Genomic DNA, 14,703 nt, shown 5'->3' with positions numbered 1-14,703 from the left:
AACTCACTTATGTGGGTTATATATTTGACCCAATTTTTTAGGTTAAAAAATAAACTAAATAACTCAAAAAGTTGGGTCTATCCCCTTCTTGACCCAATTTGGGTTATTTTTTGACACAACAGTTTTTAGAGTGCGTCGAAAAATCTTTGGTTGCGATTGAGAAGTTGATCACCTCTGCCACTTGATTCACCTCTGTCACCGGCCCAAGGACATATGCCGGGTACAAGTGCAGATTGAGCAAGAGCCAGGGCTAGTGTAATCTCCTCTGTTTAATTAGAGCGAGCGTGGTGGGCAGCAAAAAAAAAGAAAAAGAAAAGAAAAAAAAAAAAAAAAACTCACATATTATACCCGCCATCTGGTGTGGGAGAAGGCCCACTCCTGCCGGCTTCACCCATCATTAGACCCATACAAACGCATACATGACAGCAATTTATGCAACCTGCCACGTTCAATACAGACACAGCGGATTATTGTTGAGCTGTGTTATGACGGGGGGGCAACGCTCGCCCTTCGACTTGTCACCGTTGCGCTGTCGTGTCATCGTAATAATGCCCAGGATACAAATGTCCACACTCAGGTAGCGCTCACTAAACTATGCAGTGAGATGTTTTCTCGCCAGACGGTAATCATATATGGCTTTTAATGATAACCACAAGATAATTAACACAACACATTCTATTCCAGTCTATTCAGCTTCAACTGCAAGGTCACTCATACTAAAGAGAGTGTCATCAAACATACCACAGGGTGGCAGTCTAACCAAAGGATTCACTACAATTCTGCCCATTGCCATCCTGACTGCCTCTGCTGCATTTGCACACAGGTACACAGCATGATACTACACAGAGAACCTCAGCTGCACTTTTGGACAATCTGTCAATTTTAGCACCAAAAGGCAATAAATGTACATTCACATAATAGAAGACATTCACATTCCGGGAAAAAAAAAAAAAAGCCTGTACTTTATTACTTTGGCTATAGATCTAGACACGCCTCTAGGGCAGCTTGTGACATGCGGTGGTTTTCCGTCCGAACATTTCATCATCAAAGGCGGCGCCAGTGGCCTTCCATCTCCAACAATCTATCAACAACTTACTTCCATCTATAATTGATTGATGGAAGCGACGATTGCGTGGCGGTGTAATAAATATTATCCGGAAGACAGGATGGCACGTGAAATTGTGCCAACTACTTTTGACATTCAATGTTTTATTAGGTGTGGCGTTTGCCATCAAATGCTTCTAGACTGGCCAAAGTAATCAACCCGCAATTGATGTTTAAGCTTCTTCAGGTTTTGATGACATGGCTGGTCAGAACAATCCAATTATTGCAAAGAGTGCTGTTGATTTGTGGGAAATTGCTTGTTGATCAACTGGAGTAGTGTGTGTGATGCTGTTGATTCCGTTTTTGTTTAAGGAAGCACAACATTAAAGCTACTATATGGAACCTTTTTTCCCCCGCAAAAAAAAAAAAATCTTTACAACAGCCTTTTTAATTGACCAGATATGACAAACATCTTCTAATTAGTAGATTAACACCTTAAGCTGTTCACAATGGGTACTCCTGCTGCAAGCCTCTGGCCAATAGTTCTCAGACTGGATTCGGGTTTGAATTTCCCGCCCTCTGTCTAAAGATGTGACGGCTATGTACACGTTGGGTATGTGAAGAAGGGTGTGTGCAGTTTCATTTTTCATCAACAGGTGGCAGTAGCGATTCGAAATTGAATATTCTACGTACAAGACTTGCATTGAAAAGAGAGTTTAGCACATTCAAAGAGCTTCTCACATCCAGTGAAAAATGACATTCAATAAATAACTTAATCAAGGAAATTTTGCGTGATTCCAATGCCGGACATAAATATTGCAAATTTAAGTGCAATGATTAATGCAGTAACTGATAGGCTTGAAGAATTTACTGTAATGCCACTAGAGGGATGAACATTCCTGAGTTTCCTTCAGAATCAATAAAGTATAGCTACCTATTTGAATACTTTCAACTCAAGAAAAAACGTGGCTGCTTAACACACTGAAAATCTAACGCGACTGCACTGCAGATTGAAGTTGCTTTTCATTACTTTGATTCACCAGATGACCTTCACGCTCTTTCCGGAAGTAACTCGCCATCTCATTCTCCCAAATGCTCATTAAAACTATAAAAAAAAATAAAAAAATCCATACACTTACAGTATTAATAGAAATGGATGTATCTCAAAACCTTGATAAATGTAAGAGCTTCGTGACAGTGCATCATCTCCAGCTTGGTAGTTTATTCACAATCCACCTGATACCTAACCTTACTCTCACAAGATGAATTCTCGCGCTATTTGTGAGTTTACAAACTCCGGAGAATACATCTTGTACCGCTCCCCCAGATATCCGTCATTCCCAAACCACTGGTGGTTCGGACCAATCACAGAGCGAGCGTGATTGGTTAAAACAAACGTGTACAATGCTGCATCGTCCAATCAGCTCGAATTATTGTACAGAATGTCCCGCCTTTCCCGAGCAAATTACCGTGGAGAGGTACCACATGGATATTGCGCTCCGCAATATCAATCTGGCTATTGCCAGGTTACCTAATACCTCCATGGGAAAGAAAAAAAAAAAACCTCCACAACAATGCATCTGTGATCAGGCCAACCTCTAACAGTCACCTTTACTAAGGGGTCACGGTCAACGGGATCATGAAATATAGCAGCAGGGTCTCTGTGGACTTGAACAACGGCAGGCAAGCATATGTCATCCAAGCAGCCTTTAAAAGCAGCTTTCCCATTTCCTGTTGTGTCAGACCCTTACGTGGGGGATTTGCGAGCAGGGACCCGGAGACTGTGACTGATGTTCAAAAGTTTGGATATGGAAAAAGGCACGAACAGTAATGGTTTGAGATGAGAGCACAGCAGATCTCGGCACGCTGAGTGGGGAAAATGCTTCCACCGAATAGATGTGGCTCCAAACTGGGAGCCAGCCAGCCAGCCTGCTCTCTGTTGAAGCTTGAGTGAGGTACACAAATGGAATGATTGGTTGGATTCGGCCCACGGCGAGACCCAAAGTGGACTGCTATTGTTCTAGTCGCCATTGGAAGGACTTACTTCTGAAACTAAATTCAGTGATGGGAAGATCACAAGGCCAAATTGTCTGGTCACATTCTGTCCCAGATCGTATTATGTTCACTTCATAAAACGCCATTCTGACATATTTGCTAAAAAGAAGGCTATCTGGAGTAGTGATGGAAAGACCATGAATGAAATGGGTAGCATTTTCATTGATTAGTCAATCAAACCCAATGACAAGGTTAGGCAATTTAAAGCGATACAAGACCTATAACTTGTTTTCCAGTATTGTATCCCGTGCGTAACCGGAAGCCGTCTTCGCCCATTTCAATTGAAATTTGCTGACATAATGGGCAAGAAAAAGATGTCTTTGATCGCAAATACTTCGGCAATTCTGTTCAGCGTAAAGTCCTCAACACGTCTAGTTTCATGTCATTCCGTGTTGGGGTGGTGCGGTCGCTCCTAATGTGGACTAAAGTGTGCTTAGCACACGACATGTAACTTAGCAGAGTAAAAGTCACCCGGATGTTTACCGTCCACTTCGACTCGCCAGTGGCTGGATGTGCCAGTTCGGCTTTCGGTTGGAAACAAATCTTTGGCGAGTCCTCCGTGGCTGTACTGCTTTTGAAGAAGTGCTTCTTTGATGGAAGGCGTAACCCCACTGTTGATGTCCGCCGTGGGACGTAATAATTGCTCGTGAGTTCTTTGCCGTCACTGGCAGCAATGTGTATTTTACGCACGAGATATGTCACAATGCTCACGTGATTATCCAAAACGCCCGATACAGTATTTAACGCAAAAATATTCATACAAAAGTGCTATTAAATCATAATCGGACAACATAAATTGACAATTTTTTTCAGGGAAGACTTTAAATTAAGCATTTCACAGAATAGCTGGTGAGTTTTTCGCAAGTCTTGTGTTCCTTTAAACTCTCAGCACTGGGGAGAATATTTGAATAATTCAGTTTTTGATTCCCCCATCTGGTACAGACACTCACTGCTGTGGTGGGCGAAAGGCAGATTTAGATATTTTTGTGAAACAGCCGACGAGCAGTGGTCATGATTCACTTATAGAAGACATGACCACACAAACATTTATTTGCCAGGATCAAATAAATCCCTTCTCTGTAAAATTTAGAATTCAAAATCTTTCCCAATAGCAACACTCTAAAATTGTTGAAGTGGCGTAGTATGTGAAAAAGAACTCACCGGTGCTTATCAGCCCACTGGAACACTGCGCTCTCAGAATTGAGGCCTACTTGTGATTCTCAGAGTGTTTCAAAAGGCAGAATGGGAGGCAGAGGCTTCAAGCTATCAGCCGCGTCTGTTGTGAGACCATCTTATTTATTCAGTCTGAGGGGGCAGTCAGTCTCTTTGTATTCCAGAAAAAAGCTGTCCGAATCACGTCGCCGTGAATCATCCCTTGGTTTTTGATGGCATTGACCGACCGTACGCACGCTGATCGCTATCACTACTTGCGCGGTTTTCTCAGCCTACCTCTCATTCCCGCCTCTCTTTCAACCAACCAACTTGGCCGACTGGCAGACTTGCAGTCATGCTCCTGGAACATTCCTCTTCTCTAAAAATTGTTTCTCCACATGCATGGAATTTTCCTTCTGACATTGATATTGGTTACCTGGCTGTATCCACAGACATAGCAGACCTAATAACCCTCAAATTAATCATTTCTTGATTTCTCTCCAATGAAACCTCAAAAAAGCAGAGGGACAAGCTTTGATCTCACACCACCTTCCCAAGTGTCAACATCTTCTGCATCTCATCTGCTAATTATTATCATCGATCCACTTTTGAAACACTCAGACTTGATATGAAATAGACCTGGCTTGAGCTTGGCTGCTTTTTGAAAGCGAGATAATTGAAAGTCTTATCTGTCATCAGCCAGATGGGAGCACACTTCATTTTGCTCGCGAGTGTTGAGAGACAGTGGCTTTGGATTCCAAACCATTCAACACGGACGTGGGAAGAGACTTTTCAACAATCTCCAATCACGACCTTTTCTCACTACCTACAAACTTGTCAGCTCATGGCAAGTTCTGAGTAAACACTCCCTGGCAGAGGTAAACCCAGCAGGCTAGTGTCATCTTTGCACCTGGCTTGGAGATGCCCCAACCCGTGCAATACCTGACAAAGACCAGGTTGAGTTTTGTCTCCGAGGCCTGGTGACCCTCCCCTTGGATGGACAAACAACAGCCTCATTCACTGCACCTCTGCTGACCTCATTGTCTCTTTGTGAAGGGAAAATCCACAGTTGCATTCTGTTAAATGGTCCAGCGCCGGACGCCCGCCTGACAGTCCTCTGTAGCTCGGCCACAGTCTCCAGATGAGCTTGCAAACAAAATGGTAAGAAAAAGAGACTCGCTCGTACTTTTTGCTCATGCACGTGAAATGTTGCTTTAGCTCATCTCGCATGTTTGACTTGCATGTGTAATTCCCTAATGCTAAACTATGTGTAGTTATTTCAGTGGCGACAATAACGTGTTAGCAAAACGGGATGTAATGATATCCAAACATCATGATACGATATCACAATATGAAGCTCACGATAGTGGGGAGGTTCACAACATTAAAAAACAAAAAACGTCACAATATTGTACAAAAAAAAAAAAGCTCAGAAAAAGAGTACAGTATTGTGCTTTTGTACATTACAGCAATGCATATAAACCACCTACAATCTCTAATAATAATATTGAGGCGCTTACTTGTTAATGCACACACACATTGAGTTCCTCCACATATTTACTTGGTTCACAGGCATATTTGCGTTCCCCTTCATCTGACAATTAGCGTAGATTTTAAACATAGAAGGGTCAAAACATCCTGAATGAAAATTAAATTGCACTAAAAAAAAAAAAAACTAGCCACCAGAGGGTGCTAGAACTGCACAAATGGAAATCAACCTGACTTGTTTTAACAAATGTGTTACTTTTAAATATTGTGAACATGACGACGACAATATTGTGGCAGTTTTAATATCACAATATTGCCCTTATCGCTCCATCCCTACTATTATCACAAAGGCGCAGATGATGATGGCTATATAGCTTTCCTACCGTACTATCAACAAGCTGCAAACAATTGAGAAGCAGAGCTATAAATGAAACACCACAACCTGATGGCTACTAAGGACATTACAAACAGGAACGGTGACAGTTGGTTGAGACACAGGCGGCCTGTAACATGCTTAATATTCTGATAGAGTCCTGATGGAGACGCATTATCGGTCATTGAGAACCCGGTGGCCGTCAGTCATCCCTTTCCCGTCGAGAAGGCAACGGTAGTCAAACAAAGCGAAGGAGTGCGGAGCTGCTTGAGAAGGTTTCACAACGCAACGCATGGTAAGCGTCTGTCCCAACGCCTGATCACCATCTAACAGCTAAAACTTAAATCTAGGTGGCACTGCCAAACTGTAAAGACACTCTTAACGGCAGTTCAGCTTTTGCATCGAGTAAACAGTGAGGAAATAAATTGATAAAGCAGTGTAGATAACTCTTTGCTTGTCAAGTCAAGTCACCTTTATTTCTATTACGCTTTCAAACAGCCTTAGATGTCACAAAGCGCTTTACAGAAACACAACAAAACTAACATTCGAGTAAACGTTTGGAGCCATTGTTGAATTTAAAATTGTCCAAATCCTCTGATTTCAGAATATCAACAGTAATTGTTCACCAATTTCTATAGTCCTTCATGAAAGACGACTGATTATCATCTGGATTTAATCAAAATGAGACATTTGCAAACATATGTTTTTACGACAAATGGCCTAACCGGTAACGTAGTACGACGTCAATCCCCACCTTTTTTTTTGTTTTTTGTTAAATCACTACAAATAAAGTATGAAATAAACACAGATCATTGGTTAAGAAACAGTAATCCGAGGAAAAAAAATGCTTTTGTACTACACTTCAATGCGAAATTAAAATGAATCTGATTAGTCGATTAATCAGTTGAATAATAGATTAAATCGATTCGATAGTAACAGCACTAACCAAAACTCATCTTTGCTTTGATGGACTGTCACAGGTATATAGCTTTTTGATCTATTAAAATTGAGCGCTATTTTCATGTAAAATTGGATACAGCTTTTATTGGAGTTCAGAGTGAGGCAGGTGTTGTAGCGCAACAAAAGCACGCTCACTAATAACAGCAAAATGACACTGCTTAATGACTTTTTGGGTTATTTAATAATTTGGATTTAATATTTCTAAATTGCTTGTAATGTTAAGTAGGGGAACTCTGCGTTTCCGAGAGTGAAGCAGCACAAAAGTTTATGAAATGCCAACTGGTGATGACATGCAAGCGGAGAGAGTGCTTGTAATTTGTGCCTAGTGAGCGATGGCATGCATATTCCAAGGCAGCCAAAATGTATCAATTTGTCGCTGTAGCTCACAGGATGGTGAGGCTGCTGGCAGCCGTGTGTGCACTTGGACTCTTGGGAGGATTGGCTGTCGGTGTCTGGTTCCTAGGTGAGCAATGCGTGTATGATAAATAAGCACCAAGTTATGTAACGTCTATCTGGATTTAGCTCATCCCACTCGAGTATGTGATACAAAAAGAGTCTTAAATTCATCAACATAACCAAGTGTCATTGTTCTGCTTGATTATTGATTGCAATATAATAATACATGGGTGGTTATTGTTGACAAAGTGATAGTAATATTACTACTAAATAAATGTGACCATTTATTTTAATTGCAATATTGACAATGGCTGTATGATTTTCCCACTGTTTTTCTTCATGTCATTGTTGTGTATAAATGGCACCAAATCGTACTGAAGTCACCTGAGCTATGTTTTCACATTCTGGGGGAGTGGCAGAGCTGCCGAATCCTGCTTTACTGGATTCTGTGCAAAAGCCATAGGCGTTAAAAATTATATATTTTAAGTTTCTGTGATTCTACAGGATTTCTGTAGAAAAGTGGCTTTAATGTTAAGTGATTAAATGACGGAAGGGGCCACAATTTTTCATCAGTGCTACCCTGGGGCCACATAGAACCAAGCATGTGCTAGCTAACATAATATCGAAGAAAAAAAAACAAACAAAAAAAACATGCATATGAGCAAAATGCGTGTGCTTCATAATATATATTCAATTCATAAATAGATCCAGCCTTCAACAACAAAGGGTTTGAACAACCAAAAAAAGAAAAATATTTTCGCCAGTGCAAAGGGATCTTGTGCATTTAAAAAAAAAAATAATACCACCATTCATGGTGGCACAAAACAGAGCAGCAGAGGAGAAAAGATTTTTAATACGATTTGTTTTGTTATTTTTTTGTTTTGTCTATTTTTGACTCCGTGTGGCTTCGGGCCGCACCAGTTACCCTGCTCTCTATGATAATTTTAGCCACTAAAACCTCACATGCGGAATGAGTGCTCTTTGTAGAGTTTTCGTAGACTAAAACAATGATGGCTTTTTAGACTGACAGTTTTATTAATTAACGACATCATGTTTTACCACTCAGTCAAATTTCTCCTGAGGCCGTCGTCCTCTCACAGTGCAGTGGGACTGGGGGACACAAAGGAGACGTCTTTTTGCAATGTGACAGAGGACATTTCCATCGCCGACCCCAGGAAAGGTCTGTAGCAATTCCTTTTTTTTTTCTCTCTCTCTCTCTTTCTCTCCCGCTGCTAATTGGAGGCAAGATTCTACTCCACTCTTAATGAAGGAAGAAAGAGATAGTTGAAGTTGCTTATTGTTATTCATCGTAGTGGAGGGCACAGTTCAACTCTGAAGTGAATTTGAGCAGAAAATTACCATTCAAAAGCTGATTCTTTGTTTTCTTTTTACTCTCGAGACTTGCCCATTGACTGGCATGAAAAGACAGTGTAATTATCTGTGCTTATTTGACTACATTAGCATAGACACTTTTTTTTTGTTTGTTTTTTTGTTTTCCACAATCAGTTCTCATTGTCGGACGGTTAATTAAATGCTGGCCGCGAGCCTGCCTCTGCAGGGATTTTCAATCAATCAGGTTCAGTGTTTTACAGGATCAGTCCCGAGAACTCTCTGATGGAGATCCAGCTAGGAAAGCTGCCCACCTGGCTGCCGGTGTGCTACGAGCGATGGAACTCGTCACTGGGAACGCTGGTCTGCAGGCAGCTGGGTTATCTGAGGTTTGCTTGGCTGCAGACAACTCCGTCGTGCACAGGCTCACTAATTTAACCGTACAAACCTGAAGCTGCCCGAAGACGTTATTACGATCTTGCAATTCAATTGATTGAGTATAAAGATCATACAAAAAGATTATACGCACTACAGTATATATCACATTTGGACTAGGCAATTTCCTGGCAGCACTGAGTTTCACTTACTACTGCATCCACAAATTCTGAAAGTATTTATTGTACTGCCATGGAGCCTCTGAGGTGAGACACGTTCTTTTCCGAAACACTGATAAAACCTCCAATTTCAGCGTTTGAATTTTCTTTCCTCCACATATGTGCACTGGGAATAGTAGGGCTGGGTTTAAACATGAAATAAAATAAAAATCGAACAATCAATATCAAATCAATTTTCCTTTTCAAGCCCGATAGATTTATAGAACCAGGAATCGATTCTTTTATATATCTATTTCCCATAAATTTTTAAGAAAATAGAATTTTAAAAGCCATTTTTTTGTATCTTACTGTTCACTTGAAATGTATTTCTTATATTTATGAAAGACCTGACTTGTTGCATTTTAAGACAATTTAGCCTCTTTGTAATTCATATTGACAATTATTGAATTAGATTATGAAAATATTTTCTTCTCATCCTTGCTGATGTCAAAGTTTGATTATAACGTGTTACTTTCATTAATAAATTAAATCATTTGACAAGTTGCTGCCTCCACAAAGTTTACTTTGGAATTGAATATTCGTGGAGTTTTTAAATCATGTCCTTGACATTTAAGAAGAATTGATGTGCCATAATTAATCAATATTTGATTGAATTGAAGTGAATCAAATTGAATCGGGGAAAAAACCCAACATTGAATCAACCTTAACTCTTGTGAATCGAATCGATTGACGAAATTAGAATCGATACAAAGTCCCAAGGAATAGTAATAATCTGTGTAAGGGTCAAACAGAAAATTTAAGCAAGAAACTATCTGCCATGCATGTTTTAAACTTAAGCAAAAAATAAAGAATGTGATTTTTTTATTTAAAAAAAAAAAAAAAAAAAAAAAAAGTAAAGGCAAAAGGTAAAAGGAAAGTCTAAAGTATTGTAAGAAGCATACTTTTCCAGAATTTGTTGGCTGACATGCCAGAAAAACGTGTTTGCGCCTGGAGCGTCCTGGGTCATCAGCATGTGTTTAGCTAAACTAAAAACTGAGCAAGTTAGTAGTTCCCTAAAGTTTTCTACTGTAAATAGTCTTCTAAAATGTCAACATTTCTTAATATTATTTTCAGAATAAAAAGTGTAGGGAGTTCTCAATGTCTGCATAATTTTTTATAAAAGGGGAAATTTGAATAAATCCATAAATGAAAAGTTCCCAGTGTCTCACTGAGCGACAAATCCATGTGAATATAGGTAATTTGGGTTTATCAGGGTTTGTAAACACGTTTCAGAAGATCTTCGCAGACAGTGAGAAATTGTATGAATAAGTTAGAAATGTCTTTGCGACAAGTAAAAACTGTGTGAACGTCTTACAAATCCTGATTAAATACCCTAAATTCGCGACATTCGCAAGCATTAACCGCTCAGTGAGATGCCAGTGTGATACGCTTTAAGATTCGTGAAAAGGCTGATGACGATATTTGTCAAAATTCCAAATATAGGCACCAATAATCAACCCCGCCGATAATCTGTCTATCCCTAGTATTTACATAAAATGTAATTTCAGACTGACCAAGCACAAAGGCGTGAATCTGACTGACATCGGGCCCAATTACACGGAGGGCTTTCTGCAGATTACCTCTGAACAACGGGGAACTCTGGAAAATATCTGGCAGTTCAGGTAACCTCCATTGGACATTTTAGCCCAGATTGTGGTTGCTTATTTCAAACATTACCGGTTTTGGTTTCATTTAGGCGGAGCTGCATCACTGAGAAGGTTATCGCCTTGCAATGTTTTGGTGAGGCAATCACAAATATGGGGGGAGAAAAAAAATAAAAATAAATCCGATTCACGTCGGACATTTGTTTTGTGTTCCATTCCTTCCAAGAGTGTGGCACGCGAGCCAAGCTGCCCAGAATAATCGGGGGAGTGGAGGCCACGCTGGGAAGGTGGCCCTGGCAGGTCAGCCTCTACTACAGCAACCGCCACACCTGCGGAGGCTCCATCATCACCAGCCAATGGATCGTCACAGCCGCTCACTGTGTGCACAAGTAAGACCGGGCTGACCTTTGCGGCACTGAAAGTTCAGAGGTCACAGACAGCTGTTAAAACAGCTGTGCCCCAGCGCTCCCTTTCATGCTTTGCCTCTCATTTTGTGCCTTCAAAATGTCAAGCTACAGGCTGCCGCAGGTGTCCAGCTGGGCGGTCTACACGGGCGTGGTGACGCGCAGCTCGGCGAAAATGGCGGCGCGCGCGGGCCACGCCGTGGAGAAGATCGTCTACAACGAGGACTACAACCACGTGAGCCACGACGGCGACATCGCCCTGATGAAACTGCGGACGCCGCTCAATTTTTCAGGTCCAGCTGGAAACCAGCACTTGTTGCAGATTTAAAAGACATTGTTTTTTTTGTTTTGTTTTTTTCTTCCCAGTTAAAACGGCTCCATGCAGCTCTGCTTACCTTGTGGTAGCATTATTTCTGCAGGATAGTGCGTCATCCGCATGATTTGTTTGCACGGTTTTAATGCCGGACACCCTTCTCGACACAACCCACCCATATCAAATTTCCAGAATAAGCAGACAACTAAAGATGTACTTGATGGGTGGGCAGTCACTTCAGAGACCCAACTATTGAAATACTGCATTCAATGCAGTATTTGGATTGGCCATCTGGCATACAGGGCAGATGCCCGGTGGGCCGGCCTCTTTTGGGGCCAATGCAGTGCTGTTTCATGACTATTTACCAACATTTTACCACAAAAGACTGGCCCACAATTTAGAAGGGCCAGTCCATTCATTCATTTCGAGTATAGGTAGCAAACTGAAACATTATCAACAAACATCAGTGGTGGAACTACATGTTCGGCAAGACTGGCTGGGCCGGGCCGGTGGACCGACGTCAAAATGCCAGGGCAGGTTTTTTTTTTTGTGTGTTTTTGTGCCAGTCCAGCCCTGCTGCATTGTACTGCACAAGCCATTAAAAAAAAAAAAAAGTCAGTTTTCCACAATAAGTCTCCTTTAAAGCTGAAACTCATTCCGATTTAGAAAACTTTATTTATCCCTGCTGGGCAATTCAAAGAGCAGCAAGAGGCACAGACAGCTAAATGTAATATTTATCTTTTTTTTTTAAATTATTGTTTAAGTAATAAACCAACTAAGAGCTTTATATCCCCCTTTGAGAAGTCCAGACATCAGTCACACAAAAAAAAGCAGTCAGTCCATAATGGAAAAAGGACACCAAATTGAGTGATTAGTGTCAGGCAGCATGTCACAGTAAAATAATGAAAGAACTCATGTGGCTTTCTGAAGTGCATAATAACATTGTGAAGTGAAAATAAACATTTAAATTTGACACACCACAGACAAGAGTGTTATATAACAACCCTGACAAATTCAAATTAATAGGGGGAAAAAAATAAATAAATACATAAATGAGGTTTCAAAATTGAAAAATCAATCAATGCAAATCTGGGGTACAAAAGTTACACTTTTTTTCTGTCTTACGATATTGTGACTTGCTTCATTACGATTACTGTTTTACTATCTCTCAAACTCAATGTTTTGTTTTTTGGTTGTTATTTATTTTTATTTTTTTTGGGGGGGGGTCTTGTTGTTGTTGCTGTTTTTGTTATCTGTTACGATGGGACTGTTTATTGGGACTTAGCCTCCGATGAGTCGGAATCATATGAACTGCTATTTACACACAATTGTACAAGGCCTTTGTGTTGTGTTTACTTACTATCTCTATCTTTTTGTAATAAAAAAAAATAAATAAAAAAAAGTTACAATTTCCCTCTCTCCTTTCCCCACTCTACAACTAGATACAGTTCGCCCAGTTTGTCTTCCTCAGTACGACTACGACCCTCCTGGAGGTACGCAGTGCTGGATCTCTGGCTGGGGATACACACAACCTGATGGCGGTAAGGCGCCACTCGAAAACAAACAACTGCTACAGGGTGGGGGGGGCATGCATATAGAGCACCTGTCGTGTCTGCCTGTCTCTCTCTCTCAGTTCACTCATCTGACACCCTGAAAGAGGCCCCAGTCCCCATCATAGGCACTAACAAGTGCAACAGCTCCTGCATGTACAACGGTGAAATCACAACGCGGATGCTCTGTGCCGGATACACCGAGGGAAAAGTGGACGCGTGTCAGGTCGGGGGCGGGTGCACGGTTGCGACTGTACCTTGTTTTGATGTTTCCGAGACAGGATCAGACCGACGGTCGTGGTCATGGATGACATTTGTGTTCAACACCGCGTATGTCGCAGGGGGATAGCGGTGGGCCTCTGGTATGCCAGGATGACAACGTGTGGAGGCTGATGGGGGTCGTCAGTTGGGGGAACGGCTGCGCCGAGCCCAACCACCCCGGAGTCTACACCAAGGTGGCCAAATTCCTCGGGTGGATCTATGAGACCCTGGAGGTAAAACCATTCATTCATTAGTGTATGGGTTGCATTCATCGATTTGATAAATTTAAATATTATCAACACGGGAAAAATCTTTTTCTAAAGTTTTCTATGCAAAAAGAGAGCAGGCTGCTGGAAGCCAATAACAAAGTTAATAACGCTAACATTACTCATTTTGAAGTGGAAGCGAAGTGGGCAAAAACAAGAACAAGAAGAAGAACAACAACAACTGTTAAAATAAGGAAATCAATCTTTTGTGTAGAAGATCCAAGACTATTTTCAGGCCATGTTGCTCAGCCCAAATTTCTGGTTTGTGAGACAAATGTTACAAATGTTAAAATTTGAAAACAAGAGTTCACCTTATGTGCAAGCGTCACCAAAAAAAAAAAAAAAAAAAAAAAAAAAAAGTTTACTGATTATATTTCTATGTCTTTACAGAGTTACTGAGGATGGACCATGATGCAAGAACACCAGCAATAACATTTGAACTATAATTATAAATATTGCTAATTAAATGTAAAGATACAATCATATGTACATGGTGGGCCAAAAATAGGTATACATTTTTGATCAATCAAATAAATGATTACGTTTACAGTTTTTATTCCTGTCATCTTTCCCTTTCCTCCCTCAAAGATTTTATTTTTGCATTCTTCTTTCTCTGGCATTATACTTACCTACTTTCTTTCATTTGTCCTTAAACATTCTTTCTGACCTCTTCTCTGCCTTACTTCCTGATCTCAATTTCTGACATGACACCTTTCCGTCAATCACTTAAACCTTCTTTTCTGTTTTCTTTTCCTACCTTTATTCTTCCGTCCCTTAGACACACTTTATTTTCCTTCTTTCCACTGAACATCCCACTTTCACTTCTGAATCCGCTTTTTTGTTCTTGACTCAAATTACCTGTCATGCTTCACGCCAAAAAAAAAAAGTGTACCTACTTTTGGCCTACCACTTATA

The 14,703-nt window shown here is 40.7% G+C and overlaps 1 protein-coding gene across 1 annotated transcript; it reads left to right on the top strand.

Annotated features, from left to right (window-relative positions):
- Positions 1–5,306: 5,306 nt before the first annotated feature.
- tmprss5 (transmembrane serine protease 5) lies at positions 5,307–14,674 on the top strand. Its single transcript, XM_077541089.1, has 13 exons — positions 5,307–5,412; positions 6,269–6,407; positions 7,455–7,535; positions 8,535–8,648; positions 9,051–9,186; positions 10,899–11,012; positions 11,087–11,130; positions 11,221–11,383; positions 11,507–11,691; positions 13,154–13,252; positions 13,345–13,487; positions 13,603–13,755; positions 14,179–14,674. The coding sequence occupies exons 1-13, from the start codon at positions 5,410–5,412 to the stop codon at positions 14,185–14,187; spliced, it is 1,383 nt and encodes a 460-aa protein (XP_077397215.1). The 5' UTR covers positions 5,307–5,409; the 3' UTR covers positions 14,188–14,674.
- Positions 14,675–14,703: the final 29 nt, after the last annotated feature.

This window comes from Festucalex cinctus, chromosome 13, assembly GCF_051991245.1.
Source record: "Festucalex cinctus isolate MCC-2025b chromosome 13, RoL_Fcin_1.0, whole genome shotgun sequence".
Taxonomy (NCBI): domain Eukaryota; kingdom Metazoa; phylum Chordata; class Actinopteri; order Syngnathiformes; family Syngnathidae; genus Festucalex; species Festucalex cinctus.
Note: the sequence above shows the minus strand (reverse complement) of the source record. Positions and strands in the feature narration are given on the sequence as shown.

Bases quoted from the DNA above. Each gene is read 5' to 3' on its own strand.
- tmprss5 (XM_077541089.1), top strand. The intron at 11,013-11,086 runs GTAACCTCCATT...GGTTTCATTTAG, and splicing joins GAAAATATCTGGCAGTTCAG to GCGGAGCTGCATCACTGAGA. The intron at 13,488-13,602 runs GTCGGGGGCGGG...CGTATGTCGCAG, and splicing joins GAAAAGTGGACGCGTGTCAG to GGGGATAGCGGTGGGCCTCT.